This window comes from Dama dama, chromosome 32, assembly GCF_033118175.1.
Source record: "Dama dama isolate Ldn47 chromosome 32, ASM3311817v1, whole genome shotgun sequence".
Taxonomy (NCBI): Eukaryota; Metazoa; Chordata; class Mammalia; order Artiodactyla; family Cervidae; genus Dama; species Dama dama.
This window is the reverse complement of record NC_083712.1, coordinates 13,444,050-13,471,359: the sequence shown is the minus strand read 5'-3', so window position 1 is coordinate 13,471,359 and position 27,310 is coordinate 13,444,050. Positions and strand designations below refer to the sequence as shown.

General features: G+C 43.7%; 2 protein-coding genes across 2 annotated transcripts; both read left to right on the top strand.

Moving 5' to 3' along the window:
- Positions 1 to 850: 850 nt before the first annotated feature.
- On the top strand, positions 851 to 15,711 carry LOC133050387 (putative protein FAM90A5P). Its single transcript, XM_061134538.1, has 5 exons — positions 851 to 862; positions 986 to 1,108; positions 13,736 to 13,935; positions 14,360 to 14,465; positions 15,004 to 15,711. Exons 1-5 carry the CDS (start codon positions 851 to 853, stop codon positions 15,709 to 15,711), a joined length of 1,149 nt encoding a protein of 382 aa, XP_060990521.1.
- Positions 15,712 to 23,042: 7,331 nt separating this feature from the next.
- On the top strand, positions 23,043 to 26,081 carry LOC133050386 (zinc finger protein 596-like). The gene is made up of 4 exons (XM_061134537.1): positions 23,043 to 23,054; positions 23,178 to 23,304; positions 24,033 to 24,125; positions 25,300 to 26,081. The coding sequence occupies exons 1-4, from the start codon at positions 23,043 to 23,045 to the stop codon at positions 26,079 to 26,081; spliced, it is 1,014 nt and encodes a 337-aa protein (XP_060990520.1).
- The last annotated feature ends 1,229 nt before the right edge of the window (positions 26,082 to 27,310 follow it).

Genomic DNA, 27,310 nt, shown 5'->3' with positions numbered 1-27,310 from the left:
CCATCTAGTGTAACCGTGTCATATACTAAAAATTTTGGAACCTCTGGGTGTCCATTGTATATTGGTAAATAAAGCAATTTCCTTCTAAATCTCCATATTTCGGACCATCCTTGACCAGGAGGATTGAGATAGTCTATGACAGTAACCCTGTAACTCCTGGACTCCTGCTACTTTCTGGTGTGGGGGATGTTAAGGACGAGGCTGGCAGGGTGGGTGCTGTGGTTCCTCCAAATGGAATAAGTCCTCTATTTAACTCCATCCTAAAAGAGGTCCTAGGGTAATTGATATCCACGTCAATGGGGGACAGAACTAGCCTCAGGGTTGAGGGAGAGCTGGAAGGCAGTGTGTTTCCGGAGGACTGCCAGGGCTGTTGGAGAAGCACTGTGGGCGCATGAGGCAGGAGATGACTGGGGGCTTCCGGAGTGCTTACCTACAGCAGTGAACCACCACCTACTCTGGCGAGAGTCGGGGTCCCCGAGGGCTGGGATCAGGGGGGACACTGAGTGACTCCGGGCGTCACGGGCTGATGAACACAGTCAGTGCTGAACACGTTCTTATTTGCGGACTCTCTGAACTCTGACTTTCTGTGTTAGCAACCGCAGCTCTAGCTCTTCACATGGGACCTGGGAGAGAAGAAGCTGCATAGTATTCCCTGGACACACCACTGGTTTCCGAGTGCTGGGCTGGGGCTACACCCAGCTAAAGATTGGAGGCTTGAATTCAGGTGGGTCTGGAAGCACAGGACTGGGGTCTCATGGCTTCTTCTCCATCCTCAGATTGGCCTGCCTAGTGCTTGGATCAGCTGTGAGTGAGATCCTGAGAAAGGCTCCCGGTGACTGAGCTGTTGAGCATGGAGCCCCTGGTGAGTAGTGATGCTTCCTTCTCCTGAAGCTGCACCCAGTCCCCATCCTTCCTCAGCTCAGCCGCCCACTCTGGACAGTGGTAGGGCTGCTTTGTCTAAACCAGAACATCTCTGATGCTTTAGGAATCGGTGACGTTTGAAGATGTAGCCGTCGACTTCACCCAGGAAGAGTGGAGCCTGCTGGACATGTCTCAGAAAAACCTGTTCCGAAATGTGATGATGGAAACTATCACCCACCTGGTCTCTGTAGGTGAGTCTGTCAACAGGGACGTACCTGCACCTGTGTCCGTTCCGTTAACTCACTCACTGAACAAGCTACCCTGAGTCCCACTCCAGCTGCTTCCTGATTCTCTGCTTGTCCTCCTAACTACATAAAAGGAAGCTGTTCCTTTCCATGGTACTTTTTGTTACCACACTGAAAGGTCACCTTGAGCAGGCTTCATATCTTTGTTGATACTTAGTCTCAACGTTCAGAACTGGACTGGGGATTCAATGGACATTTTAATCCATAAATAAAAGGATCAAATATTTTAAACTAATTCTTCTGTTCCAATCACTCCATGAAGGCTTGAGAGCAGAGTCCTATGTATGATATAATTTTGATTCTTCCTGTAAGGTGAATCACTACTGGATCCTGTTTGGTAGAAATATTCAGCCCACTGTAGAGTCTTTTGATCTTTCCCACTTGGAGAAGACTGAGGATTCTGTGACTGCTCTCTGAACTGGTGCATGGGCATCAGCCCCTAGTGAAGAACAGTGAAGAACAGCCTCACTGTTCTTGCTGCTGCTCTGGGTTTCCTCCTGGTCTGAGGAAGGACCTTCACTGTCCTGTCTGTTCAGGATGTTGTTACCTGCACTGACCTTCACTTATCTCTCTATTTTCCCCAGTACCTTGCCCATGTTTTGAGCACAGCAAAGAGTAATTAGCCTAGACTCAAAATCCACACCTTTCTTTTTTTAAATCAAACAGGCTATCAGATCAGCAAATCAGATGTGATTTCCCAGCTGGAACAAGGAAAAGAGCTGTGGACTGAAGCAGCAGGTGAGTGTCAGGGGCCTGAGCTTCAGGGCAAAACAGTTTCAGCCGGTGTATTAAGTCCATGGAGACACCAAATGAAAGTCTGATGAGGGCAGGGATATACTCCAAAGTGGAAGTGAGGACACTGGGGCATATTCCTCGCATTGTTATAATTCTGGACCCCTATCACCACAATTCATATTCCTGATATTTTCTCTCCTATGGAAAAAAGGTGCTTGTGGACTATACCACACTTCAACTTTCACATAGTGATTCCTGTCCTGATCCTGCCACTTTTAAATTTTTTTTTAAATTTTCTGACCCAATATCTCGTCACCACATTATGTTTTTATATTTTAAGCCTGGGCTTTTTTCTAACAGACAAGATTTTTAAAGCATTTCTACTACATAGAGTATTTCTTTGTTATATACAGTTTCTCCGAGTACCAATTTTTGAAATATACTCACATGGACGTTGGTGTTTGTCTACATTTTATTTCCCTATTGCCACTCTAAAATCTATACTTTTCACATTTCTTTAGACAGTGAAAGACTCCTTAGACGACAAGAAATGATAGTCATGCAAAATGTCTACAGGAAGCACATATCCCCTACCATGGCAATGGTAAGTTTCATGGGTGGGAACCCCAGTCATCCACATGAAAGACCTACAGTGAGATAAGTTGGTAATTGAGCACAATTGCCTGTAAATTGAGACTGAGCTCTTCCTGAGCAAATTTTTGGATGCTCTGAAATTGGTTAAGAAGTTAATATGAGCTCAAAACCATAATATAAGGGGGGGAAAGATAAGTTGCACAAACATTTTTCATCTCCTAGTCTCTAGAACACACTGAAATCTTCAAAATTAATCTGATATCTGGGATTGGGAAACTATAAAAGAGAATGTTCGTGCTTGCAGGGGAGTAACACAACATGTGTTTGCAACTAACACTAGAGACATTTTAACCGGAGACTATTATGAGCTGATGTTCGAGGGTGAACATGTAGATGAATGAGTGTCTACCTGAACGTGGGCAAACCAGTAACAGCCTCATATCTCCTTTCCCCAAAAAGGTTTCTCACCCGCAAGGGGATCCTGCTGGATGCACGGATTTGAGAGATGAAGTTCCTTCTAGATATTCCCCTCAACATTCATCAATTCACTTAAGAAGGAAACGTAATGTCAGCAAACGGTGTGGAAAGTCCCTTAGTCAAGAATCATTCCTTAATGCACAGGGTCATATTCACAGTAGAGGCAAATTGTGTGAATGTCCTCTCTGTAGGAAAGTATTTAGTAACTGCTTCAGCCTCAGACGACACAAGATGATTCACACTGGAGAGAAACCATACAAATGTGGTCTCTGTGGAAGTGGCTTTTTTCAAAGTTCTGACCTTAGAAACCACAATCGGGTCCACACTGGAGAGAAACCATTTAAATGTCATGTGTGTGAGAAACTCTTTAGTCAAAGTTCCTACCTGAAACAACATGAGAAAACTCACACAGGAGAGAAGCCCTACAAATGTCGTCTGTGTGAGAAAAATTTTAATCAAATCTCTTACCTTAGAAAACATGAGAAAATCCACCCCAAAGAAAAGCACTATGAATGTCATCAGTGTGGGAAAACGTTTAGCCAAAACTCTGGCCTTAGTCAGCACAAGAGAATCCACACTGGAGAAAAACCACACGTGTGTCTTGTGTGTGGGAAGGCCTTCAGTCAGAGTTCTGAATTGACTCGGCACAAAAGGACCCACACAGGAGAGAAACCCTATAAATGTCGGCGGTGTGGGAATGCCTTCAGTCAACATGCAGACCTGAGAAGGCATGAGAGAACACACACCAGAGAGCAGCCCTATGAGTGTCAGCTCTGTGGGAAGTGCTTTAGTCATGGCTCTTCCCTTAGGCGACACGAGGGAACCCAGCACCAGAGAGAAAATCAGGAAGGCCCTCAGTAGACTTTCTCACCTGACATGACACGCTGTTCCTTCCACATTCCACACATGAGGGATGTGGGAGGAACAGCAGCCATAGCATTAGTATTTAAATTCACCGAGTTCACACTCACTAAAGTAACTGTCTGTAATCAATATGGAGGCTCCTTCAGGCATCGCACTCCCCGGTCCAGACAGGAATCACCTGTGGACATAGATCCACATGTGCGCTAACTCTGTGGCAAAACTTAGTCATTGGCCTGACCTCAGGTAACTTAGCAGAACTCCCTCTGTAAATACAATATGGGTGTTTGCAGCAATAGCTCCCAACTCTAAAGCCCCTGAGTACCTAGAGGTCATGAGCAGAGGATAAGCAACACCTAGTTCTTCTTTCATAATTAATTGTTCAACATGAGCCAACTCCATGAAGAGAACCAGTAAGATTGTAATCACTGTTAATGTTCAGCGGAGCCCCAGGCTTGGTGTGCTCAAGAAACTCAATGAAAAAAATAAACACTAAAACAAGAACAAAGATGAAGACTCTCGAGAAATACTAAAGTATATTGAGCAATACCAGGGCACACTTCTAAATAATTTATCCTAGTGAAGTGATTTCACGGAAGGTTCTGAGAAATTCTTTTTCTGTAGATCAACCACTCTGTTCCACACATGCTCAGTCTGTATGACACACCCTCGGTGTTGTGAAGGAAGGGAAGTCTTTGGAGACTTACTTCTCAGTCAACACGAAATTATCACACTAAGGATGCAGCAATCCTAAAGTCACAGTGGAGCTACAGATTTCATATCAGAAAAAATGACCCTGTGTAGGAGGGGGAGCCTGCAAAAGAAATCTGTAACACACAGTCAGGTTTCCCAGGTGGCTGAGTGGTGAAGAATCCACCTGCAATGCAAGAGATGGATTCAATCCCTGATCTGGAAAGTTCCCCTGGAGAAGGAAATGGCAACCCATTCCAGTATTTCTTGCCTAGAGAACCCCATGGACAAAAGGGCCTGGGGGTCTATGATCCATGGGGTCACAACTTAGTGACTACACCACAACACCCATAACAACAAACACACAATCAGGCAGATTATGATTCAGGGAAATACCTTTTCATGAAAATGTGGCATAAAATGGAGAATGAAGAGACCTAGCAATGTGGAATGTAGAGTTTTGTAAGAAATTAAAATGTGAGTATAGAATAATAGTTGTTAATATTCAAACAATAAAGTCCATGGCTAAAGGGGCTCAATGTTGCTGTCTGGTTTCTCTGGGCCCCTGTAAACACAGGGACGCAGGTCTGCACTCTGGGAAAGTGGGCAGAGACTCAGCCCCACTCTCTGAGTCCCCCTGTCTCCACAGCTCTTTCCTCACAACTCAGCTCCACTCATTCCAGCATCCCCCCACCCCATTCACCCCTTCAGGCCCTGGTGGTGACACAGCTCTGATCTTCAGCTCCACTGGCCAGGTTTCCAAAATGTCATGATCCTGCTCAGGCAAGGTCCTGGGGGAGTCTCAGAGACATCTGGTCCTGCATTATTTGAGCCGCTCAACCTATGTCTGCAGGCTTCCCATGTGGTGATAGTGGTAAAGAACCTGACTGCCAATGCAGGAGACATAAGAGACTCAGGTTCCATCCCTGGGTCAGGAAGATCCCTTGGAGGAGGGCATGGCAGCCCATTTCAGTATTCTTGTCTGGAAAATCCCACAGATAAAGGAATCTAGTGGGCTACCGTCCATGGGGTCATAAAGAGTTGGAGAGAACTGAAGCGACTTAGCACACTGGTATGCACAACCTATGTCTACAGATAGAAACCAGCTGGGGCTCAAGAGACAGACATCTCTGCCCTCCCAGACCTCAGAAATCTCTTTTTAATTTTGTACCAAAACCTCTGAACTGAGCCAAGTGGATGAAGAGTTCCTTCCATGAGCATACTCTTTATCTTACTCAGTTGATTCCTGAATTTTGGACCCAGCAGTCTCACTAAACAGGAACCCAGCCTTGTTACCACCACATAAGCTCATGAAATAAATCTGCAAGAATATAAAATGCCTAAAACTATCAGTCATCACACAAGCAGGTTTTTTAAATAATTAGCACAATGTCTTTTTCCAAATAAAATGTCATCACAGAGCAAATCTCCCCTCTTGTCTGCAGGACTTGGGAAGTTATCCTTTGACACACATCCATATTGAATCCATATCTCCAGGGAGAGTCTTCCTGGATATCCACTCGGATGAGGTGTGTTCCAGCCAAAGCAGTACAATTCCCCAACCAAGGCCTGAGTCTACTCACAGAAACACACACGGGATGGTACTGATCCATAATGACTTTTTTTTTAATTAAAAAAAATTTTATTTAACTTTGGCTCTGCTGTGTCTTCACCGGTGGGAAGGCTTTTTCTCCACTTGTGGCAAACAGGAACTTGTCTCTAAATTGCAGTGTGTGGGCTTCTCATTGCAGCAGCTTCTCTTGCTGCAGAGTTCAGGCTCTAGGGCTCCTGGACTCAGTAGTTGGGGCTCCTGGGGCTCAGTGGTGGGTACAGTGGCTTAGTTGCTAGTGAGATCTTCCCAGAGCAGAGATCAAACCTGTGTCTCCCACCTTGGCAGGGGGATTCTTCTCCATTGACCTACCAGAGAAACTCCATCACTGGTTTTCAAAAGTTCCACAAGGAATTCTGGGGGCAGTCAAGATGGGAAAACAAGTCCTGGGTGAAGGTGATGAGCAACCAATTCTATTGTCTGTCTATTGTGACACGTATCGTTCCTTGGGTACAAATTGCTCAACAAGGTCATGTGACCTTGGAGCAGCATGAAGGTCAGTTTGCAAAGACAACTTTCCACTTGGACACTTCCTCAGCCTCCTTGAAAGCTTCATCTCATCCAGTGGAGTTTGTCCAGCACCCACTTTTCTGTGATTCTAGTTACAGATAGGAGGAGTGCAGCTGGATTTCAGGTTGGTTTGAAATAAATGTGGTGTTAGCTAAACCCCCAGAGAAATAGGACAGCAGTCAAAATATGCAGTGTTGTGGCTTTAGACAGGGGAGTAAAGGTTCTTTAATTTTTTTTAATTTCATCTCTATGTTATACCGAGCTATCATTCAGTTATAATATTAGATGAGTTTTACATTTACAAGTGGATTTCAGCTCCTGCATACCGTACTCCTGCTCAGCACCAACATGTTATTTTCCCTCCTTTACTCTCCCGTGACTGTTTACCATTGGGCCCTCCCACCTGCCAATTCCCCCCTGTATCCGCCACTCAGTTCTGTGTGTCTGTGTGTGTATTCTTGTGTCATTTATTTAGTTCCTTAATTTTTTTTTACTTGTTTTCTTTTTGTTTCTTGGTTTCTTCCTACTTCACACATGAGTAGAGTCAATAGGTGTTTCTCTTCTCTTAATCTGTCTTCAGACATGGAGGGAACAAAGTTGATATATGACTTGGATTGGTCAGGAAAATCTTAACAAGGTCACATGACCTTGGAGCAGTAACAAGTCAGCTAAGAAAGGGAAATTCCACCACGGACCCTCAGCCACCTCCGAGGCTCTATCTCCTCCAGTGTACGGTGCCCAGCACCCACCATTCTGAGTATCTACTGACAGATGGGAGGTACCCAGCTGGATTTCAGGTTGTCTGGTTTTATTTGGTGTTCAGTGTATCCCCCAGAGAAACAAGACAGACACAAAATATGTACAAATGTGGCTTTATGCACTGAGGCATGGATAATTTTTCATGTAATTATTTTCCCGCCCATGGAATTTTCCAGACAAGAGTACTGGAGTGGGTTGTCATTTCCTTTTCCAGGGGATCTTCCTAATCCAGGGATTGAACCCGGGTCTCCCGCATTGCAGACAGATGCTTTACTGTCTGAGCTACCACGGAAGCCCTTAATTATTTTTCTAGAGTATCATTCATTTGGTTACAATATTATATGTTTTATTTATATAAAAATATATTTCAATTTCAGTATGCCATAAAATTGACCTGCACCAAAAACTTCGATGTTTTTCCCTTTTACCATCCTGTGGACCTTTTTCACTCATCAGCCATCCCCCTGTTGGTACCCTCTGACATCTGCGGCTCTGTTCAGTGAATATGTGTTTATTTGCATGTCATTTGCTGTCTTAATTTTTTTTTTTACTTATTTGCTCTTTTTACTTGTATTTAGTGTTCCATATGTGAGTGAATTCATCAGGTATTTCTGTGTTCTAAAGGTGTCTACAAGACATTATTAGATCAAAGGTGATTCATAGCCTTGATTGGATTATAAAAAACCTCATCAAGGTCAGGTAACCTTGGGGACGAATCAAAGGCATCAGGAAAGGGAAGTTACTCGACTGGCCCTCCTCAGTTACCTTCAAAGGTGCAGAGTTCCCAGCATCCAGCATTCTGGGCATCTACCAACAGGTAAGAGGCATGTGACTGAGGTTCAGGTTGATTTAAATTTGATGTTCAGTTTGTCCATCAGAGAAATGGGACAGTAGACAAAATAGGTACCAATGTAGTCTAGGCCATGGACATGAATATTTTTTTAATTTAATGATTTTTGTAGGGTATCATTCAGTCAGGATGTTAGATAAGTTTTATGTGTGCAAAAATATATTTCAATTCCAGTATACCTTAAAATTGGTTAGCACCAGCAACTTAGGGTTTTTGTTACCATCCTGTGGATCCGTTTTACTCATCAGCCATCCCCTTGCCACTGTCCTCTGACATGCCCTGCTCTGTTCTGGGAGAATGTTTGCTTTTGTGTCGTTTGCTTTCCCCTTTTTGTTTTTACTTATTTACTTTTGAAATTTGTGTTTAGTGTTCCACAGCAAAGCGAATTCACAAGGTATTTCTTTTTTCTAAATGGGTCTTCAAGACACTGATAGATACAGTGATTTTTGTTGTTTAGTTGCTAAATTGTGTCTGACTCTTTGTGACCCTCTGGACTGTAGCCTACATAACGTTGATTGGTTAAGAAAACCTCATCAAGGTCATGTGACCTTAGGGTAGTATAAAATCAGCGGGAAAGGGAAATTTCCCACTGACCCTCCTCAGCCACCCTGGAAGCTGCATCTCCTCAGCTGGAGCGTCCAGCACTCATGATTGAGCATCTTCTGAGAGACTAGAGGCTCACAGCTGAATTTCAGGTTGTGTGGTTTAAATTTGGTTTTCAGCTAGTCCCTCAGGGAAATGGGACAAGAGTGAAATCATGTAGTGATGTGGCTTTAGGCAGCTGGGGATCACTTCTCTAATTTCTTTTGAATTTAGTTTGAATTTTTTCTAATTTTGTTATTATCCCATTACAATTTTAGTGAAGTTTTAGGTGCATAGCCATACATTTCAGCTTCTGTGAACCACACACCTCCTCACACCAAAGAACGCAGTTTTCCTCTGTTACTATTTGCTGCCCCGTTTTGTTTGAGGCTTCTCTTCTGGTTTCCTTTACTCAGGTCTGTGTATCTTTGTATTTGCTATCACGTCAACTTTGTCTTCTTTAAAATTCTTTTTACCTGTTTCCTTTTTGTTTGTCTTTTGTGTTCCACACATGAGTGAAATTGTGAATTATTTCTTTCTCTTAACATGTCTTCAGATGTGGTTAGACCAAAGGTAAATAGATGATGTCACTTGGCTAAGAAACTCTCAACAAGGTCATGCGACCTTGGAGCAGCCTCAGGTCAGCTGGGAAAGGGAAATTCCTCCTTGACTGGTCCTCAGCCAGCTTCAAAGCTGCATCTCCCTCAGTGAGGGCATTACTCCCCCACCTCTCTGATCATCTCCTACAGAGAGGAGGAGCACGGCTGGATTTTAGGATGGTTTGCTTTTTAAATCTGGTGTTCAGCATGTCGCTTAGAAAAAAAGTCCATAGTAAACTTAGGTAGTGATTTGGCCTGGCAATAGGGTAAGGTGTCTTTAACTTTATAATTTTATTTTTTAAATTGAGTTAACGTTGATGTTAATATTAGATGTCTTATCTGTACTTTTTTTTTTGCAATTACAAAGCTAATTTTAAAACTTTGGGGTGAATCCCACAAAGACTGGGAAAGGATAACCCCCTCACCCTCTGGGAGTGGCCCAAAGGGAGAGAGGTTACCTGAGGGAAAGGAAGCAAAAAAGGGACCCGCTGCAGACGCAGGGCAAGGGGAGCGCCGTCGGTCCCGGGGCCTGTGAGCACCTCTGCAGTCCTGGGAGCACTGCAGCAGGAAACGCCAGTGTGGGGGCGCTGGCTTCAGGCACACAGGCGAAGGGCAAGAGGCTTGCACACGAAGCCACAAAGCTACCTGCGTTCCTGCTTCCCTTTGCCTTTGTCAGCTTCTGCTGCATGATCTGCGTGTCCTCTGTTTGGGGGACAATCGCCCCATCAGCTCAGTGCTTTCCCTTAACCGAGTTGCTCTGCTTCTTCATGTTCTTCTGGTGGGCAAGCTCCTGCTGCTTACCTTGCGTCATGGTGACTGCAGTGACTCTGCCCTTTTGCACATTATTACATTTCAGCTTTTTGAAACTTTTTCATGCTCACCACCCAGATTTTCCTCTCTCACTGTCACTACACATTGGACCACCGTTACTATCCTGCCTTCTCCCCTGAAGCTTCCTCCCTCAGTTTAGTTCAGTTCAGTTGCGCTCAGTCGTGTCCGACTCTTTGCGACCCCATGGACTGTAGCATGCCAGGCCTCCCTGTCCATCACCAACTCCTGGAGTTTACTCAAACTCATGTCCATTGAGTCAGTGATGCCACCCAATAATCTCATCCTCTGTCATCCCCTTCTCCTCCCACATTCAGTCTTTCCCAGCATCAGGGTCTTTTCAAGTGAGTCAGTTCTTCCCATCAGGTGGCCAAAGTATTGGAGTTTCAGCTTCAACATCAGTCCTTCCAATGAATATTCAAGACTGATTTCCTTTAGGATGGCCTGGTTGGATCTCCTTGCAGTCCAAGGGACTCTCAAGAGTCTTTTCCAACACCACAGTTCAAAAACATCAATTCTTTAGCACTCAGCTTTCTTTATAGTCCAATTCTCGTATCTATACATGACTACTGGAAAAGCCATAGCTTTGACCTTTGTTGGCAAAATAGTGTCTCTGCTTTTTAATATGCTGTCTAGGTTGGTCACAGTTTTTCGTCCAAGGAGCATGTGTCTTTTAATTTCATGACTGTACCCATCATCTGCAGTGATTTTGGAGCCCAAGAAAATAAAGTCTGCCACTGTTTCCACTGTTTCCCCATCTATTTGCCATGAAGTGATGGGACCAGATGCCATGATCTTAGTTTTCTGAATGTTGAGTTTTAAGCCAAATTTTTCACTCTCCTCTTTCTCTTTCATCAAGAGGCTCTTTAGTTCTTCACTTTCTGCCATAAGGATGGTGTCATTTATATATCTGAGGTTATTGATATTTCTCCTGGCAATCTTGATACCAGCTTATGCTTCATCCAGCTCAACGTTTCCCATGATGTACTCTTCATATAAGTTAAATAAGCAGGGTGACAATATACAGCCTTGACGTACTCCTTTTCCTATTTGGAACCAGTCTGTTGTTCATTGTCCAATTCTAACTGTTGCTTCCTGACCTGCATACAGATTTCTCAAGAGGCAGGGCAGCTGGTCTGGTATTCCCATCTCTTTAAGAATTTTCCAGAGTTTGTTGTGATCCACGCAGTCAAAGGCTTTGGCACAGTCAATAAAGCAGAAGTGGATGTTTTTCTGCAAGGAACTCTCTTGCTTTTACGATGATCCAGTGGATGTTGGAAGCTTTCTCCCTATTGTCCACTAACTTTTCTGTGTATCTGTTTGATTCTGTCTTCTGGTTTGTTCATCGATTTGTTGATTTGTTACTTTTTTGTTTGTTCTCACTGTTCTACCCAGGAGTGAAGTCCTTTTGTGTTTGCCTTCAGCCTCTGACTTAATTCATTAGCATCATAACAATAATGTCTCTCCATGTTCTGGAAAATAATAAGATCTCAACTTTTTTTCTTTTTTTCTTTTCCTATGGCTGATTAGATTTCTATTGAATATGCATACTATTGAAAGCCAAAAACATTATTTGTTCATCCTTTGTTGAAACATGTATTTCACATTAGCTAGGTGAAAATGAGACTCTGAGGACAAAAGTTTCAGAAAACAGACCCTCAGCTGTGAATCATCTAATCTAGTAGAGAGGAAGATAATTTTAAGTGAATTTGTATTTGAATATTGCCTTCTCTGATGTCGAATGGGAGAGTCCAATTTTCCAAATTAATCACATTATTTTTAATTTTCAAATGCCTATTCCTCAAAATTAAATGTAGCTTTCCCTTAGCACAAATATTTGTGTACATGTGGAGAGATCTTTTATCTCTTAGATTGTGGTACATGTAACCCAAGTCTCTAAACTTAGTCTTCCGAGGATGCAAATCCAAATGCATGTCAGTCTGGGTACTAATCTGTGTGTCAGTATTCAGGGGAGAATATAGAAATGTCTGGGCAGTTCAGTTCAGTTCAGTCGCTCAGTCATGTCTGACTTTTTGGGACCCCATGGACTGCAGCACACCAGGCTTCCCCGTCCATCACCAACTCCCGGAGTTTACTCAAACTCATGTCCATCGAGTCGGCGATGCCATCCAACCATCTCATCCTCTGTCGTCCCCTTCTTCTCCTGACATCAATCTTTCCCAGCATCAAGTCTTTTCCTATGAGTTAGTTCTTAACATCAGGTGGCCAAAGTACTGGAGTTTCAGCTTCAGCATCAGTCCTTACAGTGAATATTCAGGACTGATTTCCTTTAGGATGGACTGGTTGGATCTCCTTGTTGTCCAAGGGACTCTTAAGAGTCTTCTCCAACACCACAGTTCAAAAGCATCAATTCTTCAGTGCTCAGCTTTCTTTATAGTCCAACTCTCACATCCATACATGACCACTGGAAAAACCATAGCTTTGACTAGATGGACCTTTATCAGCAAAGTAATGTCTCTGCTTTTTAATATGCTGTCTAGATTGGTCATAGCTTTTCTTCCAAGGAACAAGCGTCTTTTAATTTCATGGCTGCAGTCACCATCTGCAGTGATTTTGGAGCCCCCCAAAATAAAGTCTGTCACTGTTTCCCCATATATTTGCCATGATCTTAGTTTTCTGAATGTTGAGTTTTAAGCCCACTTTTTCACTCTCCTCTTTCACTTTTATCAAGAGGCTCTTTAGTTCTTCTTCACTTTCTGTGAAGAGAAATATCTGGGCAGAAGAAGTCAAATTGTCAGAAACCTGATCATGATGTCATGATCCCCATTTAGGGGATCGATAGGGCAGGGATGTCTCTGTGTCTCAGCATCAATATGACAGTTTTTTTTTTTCTTTTCACACAGGCAATCCAAAAATTAAGATTGAGGAGAATCTCCAGTAGGTGTGGAAGATGGCTGGTCATTATGGATGGCTGAGAGCCTGCCGACTCTTTCAAGACCAGAAAGTGAGGAAGCAAAACCCAGGACCTGGGAGGCAGATGGCTCCCCCACTGCAGGAGAAAGACTCCACGGTGAGTGGGGGCTTGGACCTCAGGGAATCTGTGGGTGGCATGGACTGCGGAGACAGGGTTTAGACCTGGAATATTCTGGGTCCATAACTCACTGGTGCATTCCCATCCAAAGATAACTGCCGTGGGACCTCATTTCCCAGCAGATCAGGCCATTCAGAGGCTGGGAGGAACCACCTGGGCTCCTTGGGGTTAATGTCTGGTCTGGCTTCATCCAGATCTTTCAATGGGGCTCTTACTGTTCACCTTAGACTGCCAGCCCCTCCTCCTCTGATGCTCCTGACGAAGGCTTTGGGGACCACAGTATTGTAAATATCCTGGCCCCTGAGGGACTGTGTCCTTTCGCCAGAACCAGCATTCAGCCCTCTCTATCTGTCCTGGGACTAACTTTGGACTCGTGCCTGTGGTTTCTGCTGACTAGCTGACCTGGTTCTCCTCCACCCACAGGTGAAGTGTAAGGACTGTGGAGCCTTTGGACACACAGCAAGGAGCCTCAGGTGCCCCATGAAGCGCTGGCAAGGGGCGCTGGCCCCCCTGCCTTTGGGGTCCAGACTCGGTAAGGAGAACCTGGAAGCACGGAAGCTGCAGGACCGACCGACCCCAGGGACCCCTAACACGGCTGAGAGAGAGGAGGAGGAAAGGCAGAGGTGAGTGACGGGGAGGTGGGACCCAAGGTCTGGGCTGAAATCTGGAGGCAGTTCCTCTCCTTGTCGACACCGTGCTGGGCCATCTCTAGAAAGGACAGGGAAGCTGGGGAGACAGAGACAGGGGCCTCGTCCTCAGGGGCCACACTCGGGCTCACACTATGCCTGAAGTCATGAAGAAGTGTGGGGAACACACACAACTTTGCACCTGACCGGCCCCAAAGCCATAGAGATGAAGAGACGGGACTTCCTGGGAGACCCTGGAGGGGTCTCTGGAGTCAGGGAAGGACATGGGGGTCTGCACAAAGGCAGAGGGGTTCAGGTCTGGTGTCACCCCCAAACTAGGAAAGGGGCTGGGCCACAGCACCGTTGTCCCAACTGTGCCAAGGACACTGGGTTTCTGACTCTTGACCTGTTTGTGTTTCAGGAAAGAGGAGCAGCAGAGGAAGCTCCTGCAGCGATTTCCCAGGAGGCCCCATGGTCGGCAGCCGCAGAGCTGGAAGGAGGAGCCGGAGCCCGGCCACTGCCTGAGGGTCAGTCTCTGCTGGGCCCCCTCTTTAATCGACTGGCTTCAGTCCTTTCTGTGGGAGGAAACCATTCACATTCTTTCCTGACCAATGTGATCATTTATTCTTCAGATGCTATTTTTCGTGGTGCCTTTGATTTTGCATTCTTCCCATGTCTGGGAAGAAGCTGGCAGGGACATGGAAGTGATTTTATCAGTAGCTTCCATAGTAGAAGTCAGAACAGGAATCTGTGAGTTGTGATTCATCCTCTATGACCATGAAAACTCATTTTGCCATCATAGTGCCTGCAAGACACCAAGCTGCGTACAGTCCTAAGAAGAGGGTGTACCAAAAGCTTGTTTCCCCTTACTTAATAAGATCTATTATTATAACATTTCCATTTACCTATTTGATCCATAAATGTATCAAGGTCATACTGTAAATTTTTTTATGAGCAAATCTGATGTTGAGTATCTTATCATATAAAATTAATTCCTATGAGGTGTTTTACTGGATGGAGAGGAGATTCTCACACCTGGCCTCTCTCTGTGATCTTCTCCTACAGCACCCAAACATGCCCGTGCTTATCCACACATCCAAGAGGAAATCCCTTCAGAATCCAGGTCACCCAAGAGGGTCACCGACCAGGAAAGATGATATGAAATCCACCCTCCCCGCAGTGTCTCGCATCAGCAGGAATTTGGTCCAGGCCTCCAAGGGCAGCATCGAGACTCCAGGCAAGAGATATGCCCAGACCCCCACCCCGACATGTGTGAACCCCCCAAAGAAACCTAGACTCAGCCCCGTCCAGACCACCCCAGAGAGCACTCCGACAGCAGATCTGGGGACCTTCCTGAATCTCCCTTCTCCACCCAGCACAGCTGGACATGGACCGAGAGTGGCAGCCCGTGTATCCAGGAAGACACACGCCCAGGGGCAAGGCTTTGACCTCCAGCCTCCACCGGACAGATCTCCCTCCAGGAGCGTCCGCGCCGTCTCCGCAGCCCACCCCGCGCCCATAATCCGTGTCCCGGGCCAGCCTCTCAGGATGCTCTTCCTGAGAGAGGGTGAAGGCCGGTGGAGCTGCCGGTACACGGCGCCCCACTCTCCACGGCCTGCGGAGCGGCCAGCCCCTCCTGCTCAGAGCCTGTCCGTCGACCAGGATCCCAAGGGACACGCTGTCCCCAGGCCCCGGAGCATCCTCTACGACGACCTCCAGGTGTCTTCTTCCTCTGAAGAGAGCGACTGGGACGAAGACACCAGTGGCAACTGAGACTCGTCCTCCAGCCCCAGATGCCCTGACGTGACTGTGACTCTGGCTGGTGGAGTGGGTGTTACAGGGAGCGGCGGTTCCCGATGAAGCAGGACTCCCCGCCCTGGTGGGCGAAACAGCAGGGGGACCGGAGCACCCTGGGGACACAGCTGCCCACTCTGCACTGTCTCCTCATGGAATCCGAGTCTGTCACAGGGCACTTATCAAACTGAAAGTCAAGCTGTCAGCCTAAGTCTATTATAAGCAATAGAGGCAAATTCTAGGAGTAACTTTTAACCATTGTGTAGATAGGGAGTGATGGCAGTATCTGTAGTTGATGGTAGTACCTGTAGTTGATGGCAGTACCTGTAGTTGATGATGGTAGTATCTGTACCTGATGGTAGTATCTGAATCTGAACGTTTGGAACCTGCCTAAAGGGCCTGACTCTGCTCTGCAGAAGGTTAGCAGTGCCCTGTCCTGAGATGAGACTCACGGACTCTGTGGAGTCTTTCACTGTAAATCATGGTGGGGGGCTTTCCCATGGCTGTGCTTATTATGTTTTATTAGTTAGTTGCTCAGTCACGTGTGACTCTGCAACCTCATGGACTGTAGCCCACCAGGCTCCACTGTCCATGGGATTCTCCAGGGAAGAATACTGGAGTGGGTTGCCATGCCCTCCTCCAGGGGATTTTCCTGACCGAGGTATCAAACCTGAATCTCCTGTAGCAGGAAGATTCTTTACCCTCTGAGCTGCCAGTGTGTTATTATAAAGCTTTATATAAAATTTTTCTTTCTATATTTATAGAATAAACAAGAAAAACTATACAATCATATCAAGAGACGTAGAAAGAGCATTTCGTGGCAGGCAGGCTCTGAACCCAGCCCCAGCAGCGCCTGCCTCTGCCCTAAATCAAATTTGCATAATCATCCTTAGGTCAAGATCCATTACATGTATATGTATATGTATATATAATATTATATACTGTTGGATTTAATATGCTAGTAATTTATTAAGAATTTTTCTTATCTATGCTCATGAGGAAATTCATCTATGATTTTCTTATAATGTATTACTTGCTTTTGTTATGTAATACTGGTATGAAAAATTAGTTGGTATGATAAAATATTTGGAATAAGTTCCCACTTCCTTTTTAATGATAATTTTGATAGGATTGATATAATGTCTCCCACAAATTTTATAAAATTTACCAATAACAAAAATTCTTTCAATTTTAATAAAGTTCTACCATATAAAGACACATTGTATGTGATTTTTATCTCTAAGCCTTGAAGATCATCTGAATGTTATTTTTACTCAAGATAGATTTTGTAATTGAGGGAAAGAGGAGCTTCAGAGGACGTTATTAAAAACACAGAATCAGGCCCTCCCAGACCCCCACATACGCACATTAACAATGCACCGTGTGAGTCCCCTGCGTAGAGAATATGATAAGCAGTTGTACTGGTTTATTCTCACTGTGGCCACACTGGACTCAGTTGGTGAGTTGCAATGTGTACATACGCCCGGATCCTCCTTACAAGTAGAGCTGGTTGTCTGTTCTGAGACCTGGGCACTGGGCTTGCCGCTACTCTGAGGTCATCAAACGAGCGGCAGAGTTTGAGAAGCACTGGAGGTGGTGGGCAGAGATCACCCACCTCACTGGCTGCCTCTCTTCTCCAGCAGGAAAAGACCTGAGTAGGTCCAAGAACAGCCACTGAGCCGCGTGGAGAGGACCTCCTAGGAAGAGCAAACTGTGCTCCTTCCTTCCTACAGAGCAACGGTTGGGGGAATGTCTTCATTCTGCAGAGCCCTGCACCTCAAGGGCAGGGAGCTGCTGGCTGAAGGCACGAGGGGATGAAACTACCAGGGAGACAGCCGGCACATTGGGGCCGAGCCCAGACCTCCCAAAACTTCTGAGACGGTCTTTCTCTGACCTGGGTCACAGCCTATTTCTTTTACTCTCTTGTCTCAGGATCTAAATCCTCCTCAGTACATTCTTAGATTCTCACAAAACAAAATATCGTCTGATCTTCAACTTTGTCATTTCAAAGGCTCTGAATGGGCCTGAGAAATGCTCTATTTTATGGGATCCTCTGAGCATCACAGGAGTAGAAAGGAGGCGTCTGTCAGAGAAGCGAAGTGGGATTGGAATTATTAGGGATGGGCTGATATTCTTGGACTTGCACGTCCAGGGGGCAGGGCTTCAGGACACGGGACGATTTTAGAGAGACGGCACAGATCTGGGCTCCATCAGAACACATGCTGTCAGCTGTGTGGTGGTCCTCCATCCACCCAGGTGATGGCACACAGCTCATTAGCCACACTTGGCCCAAAATATTCAGACAGAATAAGCAAAGAGGGGTTCAACAATCTCCTACTTTCAAAACAAAAATAATCATTTAAATAGCCCAGGGAAGAAAGATAACAAAAAATGTGTAATGACAATATATTTCGAAAAATTGAAAAAGTGTGAGATAACATCCATGTTTTTAAAAAACATATTTGAATTTATACATCATTTCAAGATGTGTGAAATAGAACTCATGACAGATGAAGACTGAGAAAGAATGTACATACGTTGATATTATATAGACATTAGATGCATATAGCATCCTGAAGTTCTTTTCAAGGAATTCGTAAGTCCTTCATCCTCCCTGATGAAGGACTTACGAATGTGAAGGACATATTCTGGTCTCACGAAATCCCTGAGCTGAGCTCTATGTTGAGTCTCTGCCTCCTGAGGGAATGGACAAAAGACATGGAAAATGTGTTCTGAAGTCTTCAATGTGAAATAGCACATTCCCTCTTACTCTAGTCTGGAGTTTCCCATTAGTTACCATCAAGGTTTCCTGGAGCCAGAACTTTCCAGATCAAGGCCTAGATGGATTTGCTTGTCCCCAAGGACTGTCCATATACAGCTGACAGGAATCAATTCACCGCGTCCTCACACGGCCTTTCCTCTTGCTCAGACTCCTGGTGTCTTCTCCTGCTTCTAAGGGCACAGATGAGATTGGATTAGGGCCCTACCAGAAGGCCATCACTTTAATCTTATCCTGGATCTCACTGCATGCTCATCAGGTAAAGTCACCTTCTAATGCACTGAGTGTTCCAGCTTCAACATATGAACTTGGGGGGCAACACAAAGATCATTATACATACTTGACAGAAAATATTAAACTACATAATATTTTCAGAAGAAAAATCATCTGTCAAAACTCTCAAGGAACAAAGGTAATTCCACTCCAGGGTACATATCTGAAAAAAACAAAAGAACTAACACCAAAAGATATAATGCACTTCCCATATTCGCAGAATTATTACTTATAAGAGCCAAGACATGGACACAACCTTAGTGTCCATCCACAGATGAATGGATAAAGAAGATGTGGTATATATTAGAATGGAATGCTACTTAGCAAAAAAGGAAAGAATGAAATTTGCCTTTAGAAACAACAGGGATGAGCCTAGGCATACAGTGCTTGGTGAAATATGTCAGAGAAAGACAAACACTGTATGTTACCACATATATGTATAATCTTAAAAAAAAAATGAAATAAAAGAACAGAAACAGATTCACAGGTATACAATACAAACTAGTGGTTACCATTGGGACGGGGAGGTAGGAGGGGCAAGTTAGGGGTTAAGGATTAAGAGATATAAACTGCCATAAGTAAAATAAATACACTACAAGGATATATGGCACAACACAGGAAATACATACAACATTTTATAATAATCTCAACAGGAGAATGATCTATAAAAAATACTGTATCACTAAGTTGTATATCTGAAACAAATATAATATTGTTCATCAACTATACTTTAAAAATTAAATGAAAATAAAATAAAGTGTATGTGTTTTTGAGTCATAACATACATTCTGATGTGCCAGGAGAAAATAGGAAAGAATACAAGTGTAGAAATAAATTCCCAAGTTTAGATGAAAGGCAATTCCTTTCATTACATTGGGGAGATGGCATAATTAATACATGACCCTATAAGAGTTCCCTAAATCTTGTGGTAGAAAGGGTCCACACTCAAACTTATCTATTTCATTTTGGAAACAGTCTGTACATAATCTGATGAATGTAAAGCAAAAGGATGAGTCATTGAGACTGAATGGTAACGGCATAAGTTTAAAATATTCTTTTTAAAAAATTGAAGTATAGTGGATTTACCTTAATATACTAGTTTCAGGTGAAATATTCTTTAATGAATATGGGAGATGTAATTGAAATGCACAAGATAATAGGATCACCAGGCATTGTATGAGGTATAAGCAAAATGTCCTCGGATACAGTGAAATACTGTGTCCCTTGATTAAATTTTTTCCACTTGGAAACCAGGAATTTTAAGCTTAAAGAGCCATCTCCACATCCATAAGATTTCCACTCAAATGTTTAAATCAGCTGTGCATAATATGGAAGTAAAATTACTTATAATAGTTTACTGTGTAGGAACACTTGTATGGATTTTCCTACTAACCAAGAAGCAAAGTATAAAGTTGTCTTCCCATTTTCTTTACACAGTTAATAGATTCTAAACATGTTCTTGAAGGTACTATGCTGTCAGTACTTTAAAAGTCATGCTCTGCAGCCCAGCAATAGATTTTATGTTGTCACCTCATTATTTATATTTCAAATGTTCATAGTTCTTCATCTTGCATTTTATTTTTAATTCCAAATTTCTCCCAGGGAACCCCAGCTTCATTTCCACAGAATCCTAGTGTATCTGATGCCCTGTTATTTGAAGACAGTACAGAGAATGCACTCAAAAGTATTTATGAATGAAGAAGAGAATGATGGATCTTCTCACTGTCCCTGAATAATGTCATTACATCTTTGCTCTCCAACACTGGGAGTGGGTTATAATTTCAATTAATCTGGAAAATCCAAGCTTTCAAACCGGATGGGGCGTGGCTCACAGACTGAAAGTCTACTAAACTCAGGATCTTGATAGGGTGGATCAGGTAGGGCTATAAACTGCTATTCAGGTTTAAATGGAAGTCAAACAGACAGAGGGAGGCATTTGTTCAGAGAAGAACCTAGACCGTTTAGGAGGTCGGAGGAAGAGGAACCAGCTGCTTGCTATGGAATCCTCAGAATCCATTTGGCTTCACCTGCTCCTCCAATTTAGGATTTTGGTGAGTGCTCCAAACTGCGAGATAGGAGGGTGCTTCCTTCCCTAAAATGTATGTCTTATCTGTCTCTAGACACATGTCATGGTCTCTGAATCATACTGTGTCAAACATTTTCTCTGCCACTCTCATTCCAACCTTTGACTGTTCACATCCCTTTTTTCAGCTCCAACATTTCTGTCTTAAATCTATTTATCTGCCTGACCTAAGATCCTAATCTTGGCTTTCCAATACAGGACCATGTGGTTTGAACATTTAAATTAATCCAATTAAATAGCTAACTTTCAGTCATTGGTACTGCCAGCCAGACTTCAAATATTCTGTCACCCCAAGTGTGTGACACTTTCTGTATCACACGATGCAGATACAGAGTATGCCCTTTGTCTTGAAAAACTTTATTGGTCATTGATCTACATCTGATGTTTTTACATATTTGTTTCTAAATATTTAGGTAATTATCTTCTAAGTATTTCATTTTCTGCTTCTCTGAATTAATTTCCTTTAATGGATTTCATCAGGTGATTTTCCTCACTTTATTTCTTATGTGTCTTGAGACCTATTTTTATGTTGAAATAATTATCTCAAGATGGAATAAATCACTTGAAATGCTTATTTTATTGTATATATTATTAACCTCCTTTGATTATGACATCTAAACTGGACATAGCCAAAGTTGCCTAGGTTCCATCTTCTTTCTATTGTAGGCAGCCTGTTACATACGCCTGGGGTTTCCCTGGATATCATAGTAATTTACCTATTCCTATTATCAGTAGAAGAAATAGCCTAAGAGTGAAAAAAGAACACTTCACTTCACTTTGGGATTTGTCTGAAGTCAAATCGAAACCAAAGGCAATCCACAGTCAAGTCTTGATTGGTTTTCCTGGACAGTCCCTCCCAGCTTGGATTTCCCCAGGTGCTCTGCATAATCTAATCACTAATCCAATCACTTATTCTTAAGTGGATTTTGGAATTTGTGCTTTGTCCTGGACACTAGATTCCTCTCCACAGTGAGCAGAGGCATGGATCCAGGAATTCATTTCTGATAGGAAATGACACCTAGGCTTTCACTTTGGTTTCGGAGGGAGGACCTGAGAGTAGAAGATTGAGAGTGAATATCTCCAGGGAGATTTCTGTTTCAAGATAGAGGGGATGTGCTGAGGGGCTTCACTTTGGATATATGGAAGGAGAGGTTCCCCTTAAACTAAGCGATAAATACAAAGAGAGAAATAACAGGAGTTTCTTCTGATTATTGCTGTTAGAAGTCATATTACAGGTAAAATCTATTCGTCTCTGTTAGGCTAAAGGTATTTGATCACAGGACAGAGACTGAGCAAAATTAAATGACAGCTGCTCCTTCCTCTAGTGTAACCCTGTCATATATTAAAGATTTTGGAACCTCTGGGTGTCCATTGTAAACTGGTAAATAAAGCAATTTCCTTCTAAACCTCATCTATTCCATATTTCTGACCATCCTTGACCAGGAGGATTGAGATAGTCTATGACAGTAACCCTGTAACTCCTGGACTCCTGCTACTTTCTGGTGTGGGGGATGTTAAGGACGAGGCTGGCAGGGTGGGTGCTGTGGTTCCTCCAAATGGAATAAGTCCTCAATTTAACTCCATCCTAAAATAGGTCCTTGGGTAACTGATATTCATATGCATGGAGGACAGAACTAATGTCAGGGTTGAGGGAGAGCTGGAAGGCAGTGTGTTTCTGGAGGACTGCCAGGGCTGTTGGAGAAGCACTATGGGCGCATAAGGCAGGAGATGAGTGGGGGCTTCCAGAGTGCTTACCTACAGCAGTGAACCACCACCTACCCTGGCGAGAGTTGGGGTCCCCGAGGGCTGGGATCAGGGGGGACACTGAGTGATTCCGGGCGCCGCGGGCTGATGAACACAGTCAGTGCTGAACACGTTCTTATTTGCGGACTCTCTGAACTCTGACTTTCTGTGTTAGCAACCGCAGCTCTAGCTCTTCACATGGGATCTGGGAGAGAAGAAGCTGCATAGTATTCCCTGGACACACCACTGGTTTCCGAGTGCTGGGCTGGGGCTACACCCAGCTAAAGATTGGAGGCTTGAATTCAGGTGGGTCTGGAAGCACAGGACTGGGGTCTCATGGCTTCTACTCCATCCTCAGATTGGCCTGCCTAGTGCTTGGATCGGCTGTGAGTGAGATCCCGAGAAAGGCTCCCGGTGACTGAGCTGATGAGCATGGAGCCCCTGGTGAGTAGTGATGCTTCCTTCTCCTGAAGCTGCACCCAGTCCCCATCCTTCCTCAGCTCAGCCACCCACTCTGGACAGTGGTAGGGCTGCTCTGTCTAAACCAGAACATCTCTGATGCTTTAGGAATCGGTGACGTTTGAAGATGTAGCTGTCGACTTCACCCAGGAAGAGTGGAGCCTGCTGGACAAGTCCCAGAAAAACCTGTTCCGAAATGTGATGATGGAAACTATCACCCACCTGGTCTCTGTAGGTGAGTCTGTCAACAAGGACGTACCTGCACCTGTGTCCATTCTGTTCACTCACTCACTGAACAAGCTATCCTGAGTCCCACTCCAGCTGCTTCCTGATTCTCTGCTTGTCCTCCTAACTACATAAAAGGAAGCTGTTCCTTTCCATGGTACTTTTTATTACCACACAGAGGGTTATCTTGGCCAGGTTTCATATCTTTGTTGCTACTCAGTCTCAACATTCAGAACAGAGCTGAGGATTCAATGGATATTGTAATACATAAATAATAGGATAAAGGATGAAATATTTTTAAAAATAATTATTCTGTTCCTGTCGCTACACAAAGACTTGAGACCAGAGTACACGTATATGTCATATACATACATATATGTATTTTGATTCTTCCTGTAAGGTGAATCCTTACTGGATCCTGTTTGACAGAAATATTCAGCTCACTACAGAGTCTTTTGATCTTTCTCATTTGGAAAAGCCTGAGGATCTGTGACCTCTCTCTGAACTGGTGCACGGGCATCAGCCCTTAGACAGCCTCACTCTTCTTGCTGCTGCTCTGGGTTTCCTCCTGGTCTGCTGAAGGACCTTCACTGTCGTGTCTGTTGAAGATGTTGCTGCATGCACTGACCTTCAATTATCTCTTTATTTTCCTCACTACCTTACCTATGTTTTGAGCATAGCAAAGAGTAATTAGCCGAGACTCAAAATCCACAGCTTTTTTTTTTTTTTATCAAACAGGCTATCCGATCAGCAAATCAGATGTGATTTTCCAGCTGGAACAAGGGAAAGAGTTGTGGAGTGAAGCAGCAGACCTCCAAGGTCAGAGTCCAGGTGAGCATCCTTGGAGATACCAATGAAAGTCTGAAGTGAGGGATATATCCTAAAATGGAAGTGAGGACATTAGGGCATATTCCTCACATTGTTATATTCTATGCATCTACTACCACAATTCATATTACTTCCTTCCAGTCACTTCTTCTTCCAGGGAAAAAGTGCTGTGGACTTTCTGAACTTAAAACTTCTACAGAGTGATTCTTGTCCTGATCCTCCCATTTAATGTTTTTTCCATCATTTGTTGACCCAGTGTCTCTTCACCACATTTCATTTCTATAATTAATCCTGGTTTTCTTCTAATAGACAATGACTCTAAAAAAAAAAAAAAAGTTTTTTTTTTTAATGTGGACCATTTTAAAGACTTTATTGAATTTGTTAGAATATTTCTCCAGTTTTATGATTTGGTTTTTCGGTAACAAGACATGTGGGATGTCAGCTCCCCTATCAGGGATCAAGCCCACACTCCCTGAACTGGAAAGTGAAATCTTAACCACTACACCACCATGAAAGCTCCTAGACAATTACCTTTAAAGTATTTCTACTACCTCAGTATTTTTTGTTATACACAGTTTCTCCATCTAAGTACCAATTTTTGAAACACAGGCACATGGACCTTGGTATTTATCTATGTTTTTATTTCTCTAATGCCATTATAAAATCTATATATTTTTTCCATTTCTGTAGGCAGTGAAAGTCTCTTTAGACAACAAGAAATGATATTAATGCAAAGTGTCTACTGGAAGCACACATTGCCAACCAGGACGATGGTAAGTTTCATGGGTGAGAAGCCCAGGCATCAACTGAATGACCTAGTGATAAGATAAGTTGGTAACTGAGCACAATTTCCTGTATGTAAAACACAATGAAATCTTCAAAATTAATCTGATATCTGGGGTCAGGAAACTATAAAGAGAATGTTTGTGCCTGCAGGGGAGTAACACAACATGTGTTTGCAACCAACACTGGAGACACTTTAACAGGAAACTATTATCGGCTGATACTCTAGGGTGAATATGTAGACAATGAGTGTCTACCTGGACATGGGCAAACCAGTAACAGCCTCATATCTCCTCCCCGCCAAAGCAGGTTTCTCACCCACAAGGGGATCCTGCTGGATGTGCTGATTTGAGAGAGGAAGTTACTCCTACACCTTCACTTCAATATACAATAGTTCCCTTCAGAAGGAAACATAATGTCAGCAAACAGCATGGAAAATCACTTAGTCAAGGGTCATTCCTCGATGGACAGGGTCACATTCACACTAGACGTAAGTCATGTGAATGTGCTCTGTGTGGGAAAGTTTTTAATAGATGCTCTAGCCTTAGCAGACATAAGATGATTCACACTGGAGAGAAACCATTCAAATGTCAACTGTGTGGGAAAGTCTTCAATCAAAGATTCTCCCTGAAAGTACATGAGAAAACTCACACAGGAGAGAAGCCCTATGAATGTCATCAGTGTGGAAAAGCCTTTAGTAGATGTGCTAACCTCAGGAGACACAGCATGATTCACACTGGAGAAAAACCATTCAAATGTCATCTGTGTGGGAAAGTCTTCAATCAAAATTCCTCCTTGAAACAACATGAGAGAACTCACACAGGAGAGAAGAGATATGAATGTCATCAGTGTGGCAAAGCCTTTCTTCAAAGCTCTGGCCTTAGTTCGCATAAGAAAGTCCACACTGGAGAGAAGCCACATGTATGTCTTGAGTGTGGGAAGGCCTTTACTCGTAGTTCAGGGCTTCATGTGCACAAAAGGATCCACATTAGAGAGAAACCACATGTATGCTCTGTGTGTAGGAAGGCCTTCAGTAAATACGCTAAGCTGAGGGAACATGAGAGAACCCACAGTGGAGAGAAGCCCTATGAATGTCAGCTCTGTGGAGAACACTTCACTCGTGCCTCTTCCCTTAGACGACACGAGAGAACCCAGCACAAGAAAGAAAACCAGTAGGACCCTCAGTAGACATTCTGACCTGAGGTGACATAATCAATATGGAGGTTCCTTCAGGCATTGCGCTGTGCAGTCCAGACAGGCACTACCTATGGATGTGGATCCACATGTGTGCTATCTCTGTGACTTTAGTCATTAGCCTGACCTAGTGTAACTTAACAGAACTCACTCTACAAACACAATATGGGTGTTTCCAGCAACAGCCCCCAACTCTAAAGCTCTTAGAGGACATGAGCAGAGGATAAGCAATCCCTACTACTTCTTTGATAATTATTGATCAATGTGAACCAACTCCATGAAGAGAACCACTACCACTGTGATAACCGTTGACAACCGTTGAGTTGATCACCAGGCTTGATGTGCACAAGAAACCTTGAGAAAAAAATAAATACAAGAACAAAGATGAAGACTCTTGAAAGATACCAAAGTATGCTGAGGAACACCAAAGCATACTTTTAAATAAGTCATCCTAAAGAAGTTATTTCATGGAAAGGTATGAGAAATTCTTTCTCCATAGAGCAACCCCTCCGGTCCACACATGCTCAGTCTATAGAACAAACTCAGTGTCATGACAGAAGGGAAGACTTCAGGGATCACTTTTCATTTCTCAGTCAACATTAAATTCTCACACTGAGGATGCAGCAATCTTAAAATCACAGTGAAGCTACAGCTAGATTTCATATCAGAAAAAATAAATGACACTGTGTGGGAGGGGTAACCCCTAAAAGAACCCTGTAGCACACAGTCAGGCAGTTTGTGATTGGGAGAAATACGTCTTCATGGAAACGTGGTATCAAAGGGAGAGTTAAGTGACCCAGCAACATGCAATGTAGGGTTTTGTAAAATTAAAGTCTGTCCAAAAATAAGTCATAGTTGAAAATATTCAAACAATAAAGTCTGTGGCTAAAGGAGCTTAGCTTTGCTGTCTGCTTTCTTTGGGCCCTTATAAACCCAGGGATGGGCTTCCCAAGTGGCACTAGTGGTAAAGAACCCAGCTGCCAATACAGGTAGATGTAAGAGACATTACTTCGATACCTGGGTTGGGAACATCCCCTGGAGGAGGGCATGAAAACCCACTCCAGTATTCTTGCTTGGAGAATCCCCATGGACAGAGGAACCTGGTGGGCTATAGTCCACAGGGTTGCAAAGATTCGGACATGACTCAAGAGACTTAGCACACACACAAACACAGGGGTGCAGGTCTGCACTCTGAGAAAGTGGGCAGAGAT